The sequence below is a fragment of the Musca autumnalis genome, unplaced genomic scaffold (assembly GCF_047663935.1).
Source record: "Musca autumnalis isolate F117 unplaced genomic scaffold, ASM4766393v1 scaffold_4, whole genome shotgun sequence".
In the NCBI taxonomy this organism is placed as follows: Eukaryota; Metazoa; Arthropoda; class Insecta; order Diptera; family Muscidae; genus Musca; species Musca autumnalis.
Genome location: NW_027411977.1, coordinates 3,127,219 through 3,143,826, shown reverse-complemented (window position 1 = coordinate 3,143,826; position 16,608 = coordinate 3,127,219). Strand labels below are relative to the sequence as shown.

Sequence of the window (16,608 nt, the reverse complement as noted above, 5' to 3'; positions counted from 1 at the left end):
TGCGAGCTCTCGCACATCGATTCAAACCAGCTCCTTTTTGAGCGAAAAAAAACTTGGAATTGATGGTTTACCCGCCGCCATTTGAATGCCGTACATCAAGAAAAAACCGTGTTTTGTAGGTATTTCAATCGGAGTGGAAAAACTGCCTAAACAGTTTGAGCCCTTGAAAAAGTGTATAAGTTATGCTGGAGACTACTTAAGAAAATAGTAAAACTAATTTTGATCATGAAGTTTTTATTGTTAGGCCAGAAAGTTATAGTGCAACCCTCGTATATATACATACAATTTCGAACATACAATCTTAAATCAATTGGCATTAATGTAATCAACTAATTCCCCTGAAGATGAAGACAACCAAATTTTGTTATAAGTTCACTTTTTTAGTGCCGAGTCCGAACGGGACACCACTTATTCAAAACCTAAATATTCAGGACATGCAAGCCAATATTACACCGATGAAATGATAATATTAATGACGACTCATTACTTTTTTCGTAGCCAATATCGTTTCTTCTTCCTTCTCTTAAGTGCGATTCTCTAACACATTTTTTTGAGTTGCCGACAATAATCCGTAAAATCAAAATACTTTTAATTTCGGTAACTAACGATATTTTTCTGTATGTAAGGGACAAAAAAAGGTAGTCGTAAAGCTCTACCGATAACAAGAGTGCTGTCAACTTTTATTTGAACTTTTCATTAATAGTTTTGCGTTTTAATTTTACAGATTTTTGTCGGTAACTCAAAAAATGAGTTAGAGAATCGCACTACTGGTCAAGACTGATCCGGGGGTAGTTACATGTTTATGATGTTTTTTACCACTGTGGGTAACCGCCTTGCATGCGGATGCCTGTGTTCGATTCTTAGGCCAGGCAACATCAAACATTTTTCAATGGTGGTAAAAACCCGTTAGCATAATGTTCGTTTACACCTCCTGAGTATTTAAAAAAAATCGGAAAAAGATTTGTTGGCTTATTTTGAAGTCCAGGGAGTATATACTATTGTATATTGTATGGGAGTATACAATATTTTCGAGCTAAAGTTGGCAATGCAAGGCGCTTTTACAAAAAAGGGTGTCACAGGTATCTATTTGCCATGAAACTAAGCAATACACCTTTTTCAAACATTTTAATTGTAATTCGATTATTCCATTTGTAATTCGAAACAATTTAATTGCTATTCGAGAATTCCATTTGCAATTCGAATTATTCCATTTGTAATTCAAATTATTCTATTTGAAATTCGAATTATTTTATTTGTAATTCGAATTATTCTATATTATTTCATATGTAATTCGAATTATTCTATTTGTAATTCGAATTATTCCATTTGAAACAAAAAATTTCGAATTACAAATGAAATGTTTCGAATTACAAATGGAATAATTCGAATTACAAATTGAGTAATACGAATTACAAATAAAAGAATTCGAAATGCAAATAAAACAATTCGAAATGCAAATAAAATAATTCGAATTCAAATGAAATAATTCGAATTACAAAAGAAACAACTCGAATTACAAATGGAATAATTCGAATTACAAATGGAGTAATACGAATTACAAAGAAAACAATTCGAAATGCAAATAAAGTAGCTCGATTACAAATGGAATAATTCGAATTACAAATAAAATAATTCGAATTACAAAAGAAACAACTCGAATTACAAATGGAGTAATTCGAAATACAAATGGATAAATTTGAATTACAAATGGAATAATTCGAATTACAATTGAAATGTTTCGAATAACAAATGGAATTCTCGAATTACAAATAAAATGTTACGAACTACATATGGAATTCTCGAATTACAACTAAAATGATTCGAATTAAAGGTGTAGTTTTCAACAAAAAATGTCAAAAGAAAATGATAAGATGTGCTCTTTCAGACGAAAAAATCTGCTTAAAAATGTTGGTAGTTTTCTTGAAAAAAAAAACAAGTAGGAAAAGCGTTAAGTTCGGTCGGGCCGAACTTTTTATACCCTCCACCACAAATTTCAGCCATTTCGGTGGATTAATGTGGCCACAACCTTCAAAATACCGAAATTGGGAAGGTACCGTTCTATGGAGGCTATATGATGGCGTGGACCTATACCTACAAATTTCTGGGGGAAAGTTTTATACGCCTAAAGAAGACTAAATATCAAATTTCAGCCATCTCGGCGTGATAATGAGGCTAAAACGTTCAAAATATCGAAAATCGGGAGATATTGTATTATGGGGGCTATATCAACACGTGGACCTATATAAACATATTATGGTAGAAATGTTTCTTAGCCTCTGGAAACACAAAATACAAAGTTACAACCGATTCTTTGGTCAAATGGGTCTAATACATTCAAAATATATTAAAATGACGCGTACTTTATAAGGGGCCTTATGTGGGGGCTATACAAAAACGTGGACCTATATAACCCAACTTTGGTAGGAATATTTTTTGGCCTCTGAAGACACAAAATACCAAATTACAACCAATTCTGTGGTCAAATGGGTCTAATACATTCAAAATATATTAAAATGACGCGTACTTTATATGGGGGCTATACCAAAACGTGGACCTATATAACCCAACTTTGGTAGGAATATTTGTTGGCCTCTGGAGACACAAAGTACCAAATTACAACCAATACGGTGGTAAAATGGGCCAAATATCTTAAAAATTCCTTAAAACGACGACGCGTCATTTTGTATGGGGGCTATACGAAAGCGTGGACCTACATAGCCCGCTTTCAATACCAAAAGTCCTACGTAAATATAACATATTTTCCCAAAATTTCATCAACCTACGTCAATCCGTTCGGACGCTAGAGTGATTTCCACAGACGGACAGACGGACGGACATGGCTATATCGATGTAGAATTGCACGCTGATCAAGAATATATATACTTTGTGGGGTCTACAATGATTATTTCGAGTAGTTACAAACGTAGTGACAAACTTAATATACCCCCATCCTATGGTGGAGGGTATAAAAATATGAAAAATAAGTTTTTGGTTTGCTTGACCTAATTAGTTCTGAAAATGTTGTAATATTTTCATTTATTTTTATTTTCGAGTTTGCTAGTAATTCAAAAGAATTTGGTTTCAAATCGTCTTAGAGAAACAGGCCATTAGTTTTGAATGGAACCACCCACATGCCAATATATTTTTTTCGCAAAATCGTATTTCTTATAAAAGTGCCAAAAAAGAAGAAAATAAAATCAACTAAAGCCTAAAAGAAAAAGCAAAACAAAAAAGGTTGGAAGGTCGCACGATTGTAAGCATTCGTTGCCTCTGCCACCCGTTCATTAATAGGAAAGACCTAATGAAAGGTGAAAATTATGATGCTTGTAATGCTGTTCCATTGAAACCTTAAGGAGGTGTTAATGCAGCCAGCCAGCCAACCATATCGGGTGTATTAGAATGAACCTAAATATCATTTCAGCAAACAAAATCGTATAATTGAAAAGAATTTAACAAGAAATTAAAAGGTAAATAAATAAAATCACCTGCAAAAATCGTCGTAAAGAGAGCACCAGAAATTTGGCAGAATTTTTAAGAAATTTTTCAAAAATAATGTTTATGTAAAACACGCCACAAGTAGAACACCACAAATTATGCAAAATTATTGACAAAAATTTCATATTTCACTAAATATTGCAACAAATAACGACTAAGCACTTTGTTTGTTAGTGAGAAACAGAGGTGGCGACATAGCCTCAACTCCTTCCTAACCAATTAACAGACCACCAATCAACGTGGATTATTCAACAAATAACGGACCATGGGAGAAAAACCCTGCTGCGGTAACGGCTACCACAGCCGGAGCCGCTGGAAACACCGGAAATACCGGAAACTCAAATCAAAGTCATAGCACAATTTCTACTAACAACAGTAGTAGTGGTGGTGGCAATAATGCAATGGCGGTCGGAAGTGGTGGTATTGGGGCCAACTCAAGCACAAATACAACACAGTCAACGTTAAAAACAACACATCACCAGTTAATGCAACAGCTACAGCAGCAACATCAACACCAGCATCATCAACGTCAATTGCAGCATCAACACAGCATTGCTGCAGTGGGTGGTGGATTGACTCACATCCACACCCATTCGCATGCACCTCGACAACTAACCCATCAACATTCACATCCACCATTGCAGCATGCCAGTGGTGGTAATCTAGTGCTTCCTACAACAACCACAACAGCTGTGGCTACTACGGCTCAACAACAACAACAACAGCATCACCATCAACAACAACTACAACAGCAGCATCAGCATCAACAACAGCAACAGTCACATCATCACCATACACATCAACAACATGCGACACATCAACACCAGCACCATCATCACCCACCGCTCCAACATCACATGTCATTGAATTTGACCAGTAGCGGTGGTGTTGTTAACATGACCCCATCCAATGCAATGACAGCATCCACCTCATCATCCTCCCCCTCGGCAGCGGGTATAATTACAACAGCTCATCGATGTCAGGGATCAAGTGTTAATTCATCAACAACAACTTCCTCAATGTCTGCAAATACATTGCCCTCATCAGTCAAGATTGCGGGCCATCATCATCATGGACGTCATCATTTGACGCCACAGCACAGATCATTGTCACAGCAACATGCTGCGGCAACATTGAGACGTCGCACACTGAGTCATGTACCACGTTCCTATTCTGCTTCGGCTGCCACGACGGCAGCCAACTCAGGGGCCAGTAATATTCAAGCGCCTGGAGGATTTTCGAAAGCTCTTTCTGGTGGCGGTAAAACTGACGGCGGAGGAGGAAATAGTTCTGCCGGTGGAGGAGGTTTGGGTGGTGTTGGTGCTTCGGCTGGAACTGGTGGTGATCGCTCACGATGTCGATCACCCATGATGCTGTGTCACTCGCATAGTGATGGTGAATTTCCTATGTATAAAGGTGAGTCATGTTTCTATGCCAATTACATTTCCCACATTCATAGAGAATTCTAACATCCCTCCAAGTAATTTGGATATCCTTTTAAAATTCGTATTTTAGATGTTTACATTTTCTTTGTTTTTATTCATATTATTTTTGGTTCTTCGAGGCTTGTAAGGGCAAACACCTCCGGTTCGTCTGATTAGAACCAACCTGATTGAATATACAAATACCGTTATATCTAACGGTAAGAGAGTAATTGTTTGTCAAATTTTTGTGGACATGTACAGTATATAGTAACCGGAATTTTCAATACCTAACATGTTTCACATATGTTTTATAACGGTACTTTTTTCTCGCTTTATGGAAATATATGCATATTTTAGCATTTTTACAGGGTTCACCAGAATAGAATCATGCTTAAAATTGACGTAAATTGATTGTTGTTTGCGGTAAACTTTTATAAAAAAAAAAACAAATATAATTCAAAATAATAGCCGAGGGTGTCCATTGCCAACAAATATTGGGGTAAAAAAGTGTATTAGGGTCTTGTAAGATGATGAAAATCGATGTTTAAAGCTTTAATAATTATTCTTATGGAGAAATCGATAGAAACAATAAATAAAGTCAAAATTTTATACTGTAACATTCTGGTGTAGATTGTACAGGAAAACACAGCGAAGATTGATGTAGACTGCCGGATGGACAAATTGTCTCATTGTGATCTTATCTGATAGTTACATACTGGTTATGAGAAGCGACTAACACGTCTAGTACAGAGTTATATATTTTAGTAGTAATGGACAATAATGAGTTGTTTCACAATAGTAGTAGAATAAATTATTTACATGGTTGCATTTTCTCAGTTAACTTTAAAATTCAATGCATCAATCACAATGAGAATTTGGAATATTTACAAAAACATCTTTGTGTTTATTTCAGCTCGAGTCCATATTTTGTTGCAATTCAATTGTTTGAATAACAACAAAATATTTTAAAGTGGATATGAAATTGATTAGTTGCGGGCGAAGGGTAGGGAATACTATAGTTTCAGTTGTCACCAAACAACTTCATCAGTTCCCTTTTTCGCCGACTCTGTATCGATAAACAGGTCAATAAAGCCATCTAGCAAATTAAATAAAATGAGAAATTTGCTGTATGGCCCTAAAGCTGTTTACCCTACAATTTGAGTCGAACTAAAGAATTTCATATCCACCACTGTTTTTATGTCGTCTTTGCTTGGCAATCAAACAATTGAATTGCAACAAAATATGGACTCGAGCTGAAATAAACACAAAGATGTAAAATTCTGCAGTCCAACAATAAAAAACGCCAACAACAATAATAGGCATCAGCACGGCCTTGTTGACCAATGCGTAATGCAAAAACAACTTTCTTGTTGTTTTTACCCCCGCTTATTGAAGCAACACTCCTATGTTCGTATTCTTTGCGAAGCAAAGACGACATAAAAACAGTGGTGGATATGAAATTCTTTAGTTCGACTCATATTGTAGGGTAAACAGCTTTAGGGCCATACAGCAAATTTCTCATTTTATTTAATTTGCTAGATGGCTTTATTGACCTGTTTATCGATACAGAGTCGGCGAAAAAGGGAACTGATGAAGTTGTTTGGTGACAACTGAAACTATAGTATTCCCTACCCTTCGCCCGCAACTAATCAATTTCATATCCACTTTAAAATATTTTGTTGTTATTCAAACAATTGAATTGCAACAAAATATGGACTCGAGCTGAAATAAACACAAAGATGTAAAATTCTGCAGTCCAACAATAAAAAACGCCAATTTACAAAAACCATAATGACAAAGGTACAAAGGTACCATTGAAATGTAGATGGCTTAAAACTGTAATTATTAAAATATGGATTGCTTCAATGCTGAATTGTGTTCAAAATTTTCAAAACTACTAGAAAATTGCAAAAAGTCACATTTGGTAATTTTATCAGTTCAAAACGGTGGAAATATGGTAGAGATAACTCCAATTTCTGCATTTCCAATTCGAATATTAATATTCTATCTGAGGATCACTTTGTTCCACCTGGTTTTGCTGTCTCTGAACATCTAGAGCTCCGAAAAATAATGAAAAACGCACCGGTGAACGCATATCAACATCAAGCCCCAGAAATTTCAAAAGATCGCAAGGCATTTGAAGTGCAGAACCGACTTAATGAAAGGGAATGCAGATAGATATAACGGTATGTGTAAATACAATTACATTTTTTCTAATCAGATGAACCGGAGTGTATCTTCCCAAAACAAAAATGGGATCCGCAAAATTTTCTTGAGTCAATACCCAAACAAATATTTCGCTTTTACATCATCCTGATAACCTCGTTATATATACGGCATGGCATGTATGGTCTCATAATATAGAAGGGCTACATCCGCTATGCTATAGATAGAAAAACTCTTGTTTATGGGGATTTCTAAGTGAAATTGGACACTTTTTCAAAATGAGAAATGAAATAAAAATGTCCTTTATTTTTGCTGTGGCGATGCTGCTCATCAGCAAAACATTTCAGGGTATTTTTTTAAAATTTTTTTTTTTTTGACTAAAGGTTCCAGAGATATCGCGCCTTGAAAAAGTCAAATACTGTTAAAACTATATACAAGTAGATAGATAATGTCATACAAAATAATCTCTCTTCAACGAATTTTTCAATTCAATTTCCAAATAAAAATTCAATTTCTGTTTATTCATATACACAGATTTGTTTGTTTTTCACTCTCTATAACGATTTTTCCTTAAGACGTAGGAATTCGTCGTCCTCCAACTGCTGATTTATAAAGAAGTTATACTGTAATTATCTTACAGCATGTTGAAAAATGGAAATGAAATGTGTGCGAATGAAACACGACCAAACTTTAGTGTTCGAAAATTGTTAACCTTTGCTTTTGCTTCAAAACAGAAAACAAATTTAAAAAACACACACGAGTTTGGGCTTGTTTCATTATCACACATATTCGTTTCGGCATACGGAAACAGGCTGAAAGTATGCTTTTCAATTTCTTTCACAATGGTTATTTGAGTGATAGATGGCGTTTTAATATATTGTTTTTATACCCTCCACCCTAATATGGAGGGTATAATTAAATTTGTCATTCCGTTTGTAACACATCGAAATATTTATCGGAGACCCTGTAACGTATATATATTTTTGATCGGGGTAAAATTCTAAGTCGATATAACCATGTCCGTCTGTGCGTCCGTCTGTTGAAATCAAGTTACTGCTCGCAATTCCTAAGATAGAGCTTTGTAATTTGGTATAGAAGTTTCTATTAATCCTAGAATGTTTGGTATTGCAAATGGGCTATATCGGTCCACGCCTTCATATAGCCCCCATAGAATGGTACATCCCGCTTTTCGGTATTTTGAAGGTTGTGGGCTCAATATTCCTCCGACATGGCTGAAATTTGGTATTTAGTCTTCGTTGGTGGTATAAAACTTTCCCCCAGAAATTTGTCGGTACAGGTCCACGGCTTAATATAGCCCCCATAGAACGGTACCTCACAATTTTCGGTATTTGGTCTTCATTTGGGGTATAAAACTCTCCATAAGAAATTTGTCGGTATAGGTCCACGCCTTTGTATAGCCCCCATAGAATGGTACCTCCCGATTTTCGGTATTTTGAAGGTTATGTTCACAATAATCTATCGACGTGGCTGAAATTTGGTATTTAGTCTTCGTTGGGGTTATTTAACCTTCCCTTCTAATTTTATCGGTATAGGTCCACACCTTCATAGAGCTCCCATAGAACGGTACATCCCGTAATTCTGAAGGTTGTGACGTCAATTTGTTGTTTAGTCTTCCATGGGGTTATAAAATATCCCACAAAAGAATTATTAGTATAGGTCCATGTCTTCCTATATCCCCCATAGAAGCATACCTGTTGATTTTTGGTATTTTTGAGGTTTTAGCAACAATAGCTTACAGAAATATTGGTATAACAAGTTCGACCTGGCCGAACTTAACGCCGTCCTTACTTTTTTTTTTTGTAAAAATGGAAATTCAAGCTGTATTTATGTATGTATATGGTAATTTTCAATTAATTATTGTACTTTGTGTCAAAAACACTAGCGATTGGTCGTTTTTATTGCCAAATTCTATATTGTATGCAACTTTAAAACTTTAGTTTCAAAAGCTTAAGACACTCATTGAAAAAATATCTGCAAGAGATTTAAAAAATGACTGGCATTTTTCATCCGCCATTTATCATCGCAAACTTGAAGAGCATAACAGATTCAAAATCCTCTTGAAAGTTCTAAATTAAAAACTATAATAATAATCGCTGACAGCTACCAGTAAACGCCCCTTATGAACTGTTACTAGCTGCTAACAAATTTTAAAGTAATTAATCATTGGAAATCTAAAGTGAGCTTAAGGGTCTTCTTACAAGCATTAACGCGCTCTCTCCCTCTCATTTTTCAATGGAATTTCAAGTTAAAAGTAAACAGTTTTTGATATTTTATAGCCAAAAAAGTATTTAATGGCCTTGTGTTTTGTATGTTGTGTTTGGAATTATATTACCTTAAAGAGTAAATGTGTAGGTAGATATATTTCGAAATGAAACAACCACTAATGCGAATTAAATTTACTTTCAAAACAAATGGCAGACATAACGCAAAGGAACCCATGTATTAGCATAGAAAACCTCAATTCCCACATTAGCCTCTCGAACCTGTGATTGATGAAATGAGTAAGGAATGTAGTCTTTTACACCAGAAAACAATGGATAGTCGAGTAAATTTTCTCATTAATTTACCATTATTTATTTAGCTTTATTTTTATGGCCTTTTCTTGTCGATATCTCGTTTTATTGCTCTTTCAGTAATCCTGCATATATTTAAATATGAAACAATGGTAAAAATGATCCTAGAAATTGTAAAAGTAAGCGTTAGTGTTGATTTCAAATTATCACGTCACACCACTTGAATGCATAATATATTCCATTCTCTGGACCTGCCGATACAGTCATGGATAAAGATACTGTTTTTTGTCACGCCTGTAGCGGGATTGTGTTAATACAGTTCTAATAACGATTATAGATAAATGCATTTCTAATTTATTTTATACATTCGGTAAAAAGTAGTAGCTAAAAGCACAGCTTTTAATTCTTATTTGAATATATTACTTATTTTATATTGCGAACTATCATTGTTTTGTTATTTACTTATTAAAAAAAAAAAAAAAACAACTGCTGTTTTAAGTGTCAACATGTCATATTTTAGGTAAAGTCCAATGTGTTACTTCTTTAATAAGTTTTCGAATAGTCTGCCACAAGTGCTATAACAAAGAAAAACTTGGCTAAATTTGCCACATCATTTAAACAGTTGTAAACATGGTAGTGCCAAGAACCACTTTAATGTTATGAACTGTGTGGCAAAATAAAAATAATCCAATAAAAGCACGCGGCGCCATATTGTTAATATATTTTCTTGTATCGTCCTTTTTATGCTGTTTTACAAAATCAAACGGGTCATATGCCAAGATTCTTTAGGAAAAAGCGAGAGAGGGATGTGGGGAGATAATACAGCAAAACTTTAATTTCTTTAAAACACGGATTTGTGCTTAGCAGTGGAAATCAATAAAAGAGGTAATCGATCATTGACTAACATGTATGTATGTACGAGTATGTATCCGGTTCTTCCTCTATTATACTTTTTTACTTTAAAAAATATATTGTGGAAACTTCTGTAAAAATTGTGCAACGACATGTCTGTGGAGTTCCCTTTTATATTTGATTTTATAACATGTTAACGGAACAATAGTAATGACTTTGTGGTTTTTGGCAAATATGTATGTGTGTATATGTTTGTACTACTTCTATCACTCACTCGCATGACACACTGTTCCATTAAAGCCTATGCATTAAAGTAAACACACATGTAATGGAAAGAGAGTGAGAGCTATCAAAACATTTGCACACATTCGCACATATGATATGAATGAACCCAGCAAAGGCATTGCCTTAATATTGGCACAACACACCGACACATCTACACACATATGCCCAAGTTTAATGGACTTTTTGAAGGCCTCAAATGATTTTCGTTCTCACTAAAAGATGTGTTGATAAATGACAGGAAGAGAGAAATAACTTTGACATATAAGTATCTAAGCATTTGTGTGCTAAACGTTCCCAAACACAAAGTAAATGGCAACACAGACAGACAAAAATACCATTTCCATCAACATTGCTTGCATCGTTATCATTTTTTTAGCAGGAACACATTTTCAATGTGTAGACCCCCACCCACCAACAGCCACCTACCTACCCACTCCCATGGTACATATATGGAAATGGAGGCCAATACTTGTAGCCATTCTGTGTGCTTAGTTTGATTTTGAAGGAAAATTACAATTCAATCATGGATATAATGTCCTTTTCATGTTAGATTCTATTCCATGGAAGTATTTATACACACATATGTATAAGTAGAACGTTATGCCCATCTGTTACTGTAAATGTAGTTTAATGTTAATTTAAATAAATGTTTTGGGAATTCTATAAATATACATTATATAATTACATTTTTGAATTACATACACACTTATAAAACAGTAAAAAACATATAGACTAAAACTGATAAGAAAGTACTTTCTATATTTTATAATATGTCAACCCGGGGGCGATTAGTGTCCACTGAGATGAAGGTACAACAAAGATTTGTCCTAGACTTTGCCACGTTAATACGTCACCATAGTCAAAATGTATTTTTTTAAATTAATTTCTCGTAGGAAATCGAGCTTTATGATCAATAATGCATCTAAAAAAGGAAAGCCGACGACTTGAACCCACACACCCATCACTATGTGACATTTCATATTTCGTCTTTGGTAATGAAGGCTCCTCAGACATATCGGATGTGGGACGGTTTCGCTATCATCTAACTTTTACTCTTTGAAATGCAATTTGTTTTTTTACAATTCTGACTGTTTTGTTCAGTAATTGTATGGCTTTCATGACAAACGTTTCTTAGCGTAGTCTTTGAAAGTTATGAGTTTGGCTCTGAACACTAACACGCCGTGACAACACTTTTTTACTTGTGTTTTTCAAGGACGTGTGTTTAAACCCCAGCCTGTCTCAGCCGATTTTATTTATTTGAAAATTTTTCCATTTTTAGGCGAGGGTCATATTTAGTATTATTTTTTTATTTATTTTTTTTTTATTTTTTAAATAAAAAAATTAATATTTTTAGTAGATCTTCGCATAAAAATGGCAACATTTTCCAAATGTATGTTTTTCTCAAAATGTATTCTTTGTGGGTGTTAGTTATCGTATCAAAAATATGTTAAAATTTATAATGGAAAATATAGTAAAACGACACAAATTTTAGAATCTTGCAGGCCTCAATCTTCAGTACAGGTTTTATTTAGTAATTATATTGAGAACTCGATGAAATCAATACGAGGGGAACTAGAAACGTGTTTGGCCTGAAAGATCGCCATGTTATATACCGTCTTCATACAATATCTAATGCAAGTTAGTAGAAGAAACGCCCAAGGATGTCTCTATCTTGATCCTTGGGCGTTTCTTCTACTAACGTGCATTAGATATTACATGAAGACCTGACCGCAAAAAATGGGGTGTTTTCCTTAGATCCAGCACAATTTGACAGTTACTCAAAAAAGGCTCTTGTCGATTGGTGCAAAGAAATTGTGAATATATACAATCGCGGTGCTTCATACGACGTTATATGATCGTCACAGACAACGAATCTTGGAGCCCGAAGCAAAACAGCAATCGAACGTGGGGGTCTTCGAAGATGAGCCAAATCCAACGAAAATTGATCAGGGAAGATGCACTTCGAAGCCAATGGTCGCCTGTTTCTTCGGCTAAACTGAGCATGTGGATACTACGAGGGCGGTTCGGAAACTGCTTAGCCTATCAATGAAAGAGAATAGTTAGTTTTTCAAAAATATTTTTATTTTTCAATATAATCTCCTGAAACTTCAATACACTTAGTCCAACGCTTTTCTAGCAATTCTATCCCTTGATTAAAATAGTTTTCCTCAAGGTCTTCAAAATAGTGGTTTACAACTGTAATTGCATCTTCATTTGAGGTAAAACTCTTGCCAGCAAGGATTTTTTTAGTTTTGGGAACAAAGGGTAAAAGTCACTGGGAGCTAAATCAGGAAAATAAGGAGGTGGGTGGTCAAGCCACTCGTACTTTAATTCGTTGATTTTAGCCATTGTTAAAACACTCTTGTGCGCTGGTGCGTTGTCTTGATGAAAAATTATTTTTTTTGTGTTGTAAGCCAGGACGTTTTTCTCGAATTTGTACATTTAATTGATCCAAAAGGTTGCAATAGTACTCTGAATTTATTGTTTTACCCTTTTGCAGATAGTCAATCAATATAATACCTTTGAAGTCCCAAAAAACCGTTGCCATAACCTTACCAGCCGATTGAATTGTTTTTGCCTTCTTTGGGGCACTTCAGTCCATTGTACAGTGTATGCATTCCTTTAGGACAGTGCGACAAAAATATTAAATATTGGTATATCATCTTAAAATTTTAGGGACTGTGTATTTATTACTACGAAAGAATCATCACAAATTTTGAGCATGATCGGGCCTGCTTAAGTATAATTTCGATGTTAAACCATATAAATACATATCAATTAATAGTACCAATCAATGTTGTATTAAAAAACCAACGTAAAACAAGTAAAAAAGTTTGGATTTTGATTAAAGTTCGGAAGGTTTCGGAGGAGATACCCGAAGGAATAGACGAATATACTCCATTTTGTAAGTGGGTCTTATTGTGGGAGTTATTACTTTCGATAGATTTTGCAGCCTCCAGTCATTTCAGTCGATCGCCGTTTAATTTAGAACCATTATACCAGCAAGCATGGAATTGCCTACGAAAAACATGATATCGCTGTAAACAGGATCACAAGGACTACCTTCGGTAAAAATTTCCAAAAGATCCTAGAACAGTCCTTAAACTGCACTTAAACAAAAATGTTGAACTTTTGTGAGGTAGGTACCCTAAGAAGGGGATCGATATGGCCTAGTTTCGAGTTTAAACTAAGTTTGGACAAAATAATACGAGATCCAAAGTTTGGACCAAATCGGTTGCTTCTTTTATGAGATATCGTGCGTTACATGTTATGGAATATTTTTGAACTTTAAAGGGGGAGGTAGCGGAAGGAGTGGACCGATATGTACCATCTTTGCTCTATCTAAGATTCGGAGAAATATTACGATATGCAATGTTTGGACCAAGGCAGTGCCGAAAATTGTAGGGTTAGGGGTTTTTTTTTACAGATTTTGGGCCCTTTCCCAAATTCTTCATTTAGAGGTTATGTCACAAAATTGGTTACACCATGTTCATCCGCTAATTTCCGCAGCTAACTTATACATTTTTTAATTCTAGACACTTAAATCTAGAAAAAAAATGCTAATGAGGCGGCGGAGTTCGGTAGCGATACTAGTTAAAAACTTATGGGAAGTTAGTCAAAAAAGCAAAATATTGCATATTTTAACATATTTTGTTGGCTGTTATTATTACTACACAAGGATCACTATGCACAGATGAAATGATATAGAAAATAAGCTCATATCTTGAATAACAACTTCCATTTTAGAAATCGTTATATATATATTTGATTTCATTTATATTTTTGTTTTATTTGTAAAGCACTTTATTTTTTCCGTTTTCAACGCACTTCTTTTAAGAATGAACACATATTTTTATGATGCTCCCATCAGAAAATACCGTTATAAATCGTCAAAACATTGTTAGTACAGTGAATTTTGGTATGTTTATAACACCTTTACGCTCATAAAAGTGTTATAAGCAGACATAACATTTTTCATTTTTGTTCTATGGGCGCATCCACTGTGCATTGTTTGGATTGTTCTTTTGTCTCTGGAGTATAGTGGTGGATCCATGTCTCATCAACAGTTATGAAACGACGTTTAAAATCCATTTTATTTCGCTTAAAACTATCCAAACAAGCTTGAGAAATGTTCATTCTTATGCGTTTTTGATCGACTGTTAACAAATGCGGCACCCAGCTTGCAGAAAGCTTTTTCTTCTGTAGTTCTTCATGCAAAATTAAATGGACTGGATCATTTGAAATGCCCATGATATTAGCAATTTCAAGCACTTTTATTCGTCGATTATTTAATACCATATCATGCACATTGGCTACAATTTCTGTTGTTGTTGCTGTTTTTGAAGATGGTCCACTACGTCGTTCATCTTCATTACTTGTACGACCACGTTTAAATTCAGCAACCCAATTTTTTACTGTTGCATATGAAGGAGCACTTTCACCTAACACATTCACCATATCATTATGAATTTCTTGTCCCGATAAATCTTTTTTTATGTAAATATTTAATGACAGAACGCATTTCAAATTTTTCCATTGTAAAAAAATTGCGGATGCGTCTTTTTTGAACACCTGTTTCTATATGAAGGAGTTGCCAGATCGAAACAAAATGTAACATGTGTTCATAACAGAGATGGAAGTTTCCAAAACACTTAACTTTTTTTGTGTTTATACCGCGCTTTTTGTGCTAGGCTAAGAAGTTTCCGAACTGCCCTCGTATACGGCTTGAGGAATATATGACGGTTAATTCGGAGTGGTACACTACAAATTGTTTGCCAGAAGTCTCATGAGAAATTTAAGACAATTGTTCTCAACAAGAGAAGACGAACAATTGTGCACCATGACTATGTGAGCTCTCACACATCGATTCAAACTAGCGCATTTTTGAACGGACATAACGTGGACTTGCCGTACAGCGCTGACTTGGAAACCAATAACTTCATTTGATTCCCGCACATTAAGAAAAAATGCTTTGTCAACGATTTTCGTCGCCAGAAGACGAAGTTGAAATGTTCAAAAACACCGATCAACAATTATTTTGAACGCGTGAAAAAGTGTATAAATCATGCTGGAGAATACTTTGGAAACAATAAACCCCTGATATTATACAGCCGAAATGGCTGAAACCTGCTTTCAATATGGTGGAGGGTATAACAAGTTAGGCAGGGTCGAACTTTACGTTTTAACTTATTTTAACTGCAAACATACACCGTACGTATGTATGTAAGTTTGTTAAACATTTTCTTAAAGCTTCCTTTTTAAGAAAAAAAGTTTTAAGGTTATTTTCATGAACTTACTGCTCAAATCGAAAAGCAGCAGCTGTCACTACACACTGCTTGCTTTAATAACAGCATGATATCAACTAACATTTTCGAGTGTTGAGGATGTGTTTGTTTGTTTGTGTGTGCACATTTCTCATTCATACCTCCATTAAACATTTCACTCACTTGTGGCTTAAAATTCACCACAAAATTATACATTTCAAATGCCATACCGACAAGCCGCACATAATTTTCTTTTCATAAACCCAGGCGACAAAGAGATCTTTATTAAACACAAAATTCTTATGATACACATTTTTTTTCAATTAAATTCAAATTCTTTGATGTGTGTTTTGAATTTCCACTTGTCTTTAAGATTATTAAATTATTTCATTATGAATATTCCAACACACAATGCCAAGTCCTTATTTTGCGAATGTGTGTGTGTGTGTGGGTGTGGGTGTAGCAGTGAAGATTATTGATGTTCGTTTGTTTTTGCAATGAAATATTTGAAATTCTTTGACATTTGAGAAAATTGAATAAGGCGTAATGCTAAGAAAATGTCTCTAATTGGTATTTATTTGATTTGCA

General features: G+C 34.7%; 1 protein-coding gene across 12 annotated transcripts in view; it reads left to right on the top strand.

Annotated features, from left to right (window-relative positions):
- Nucleotides 1-16,608, top strand: part of LOC141404013 (phosphatase and actin regulator 1) — a 553,592-nt gene that overhangs the window by 49,851 nt on the left and 487,133 nt on the right. For 2 of the 12 annotated variants that reach the window (XM_073987193.1, XM_073987194.1), the window contains exon 2: nucleotides 3,422-4,911. The exons of 5 other annotated variants lie outside the window; for them this stretch is intronic. In XM_073987193.1, the coding sequence (XP_073843294.1) occupies nucleotides 3,897-4,911 (1,015 nt within the window). In that variant the 5' untranslated portion in view covers nucleotides 3,422-3,896. Of the gene's footprint in view, nucleotides 1-3,357; nucleotides 4,912-16,608 lie in introns of those variants that run through there. 5 more of the 12 variants (XM_073987185.1, XM_073987188.1, XM_073987187.1 and 2 more) reach the window with 5 other exon arrangements.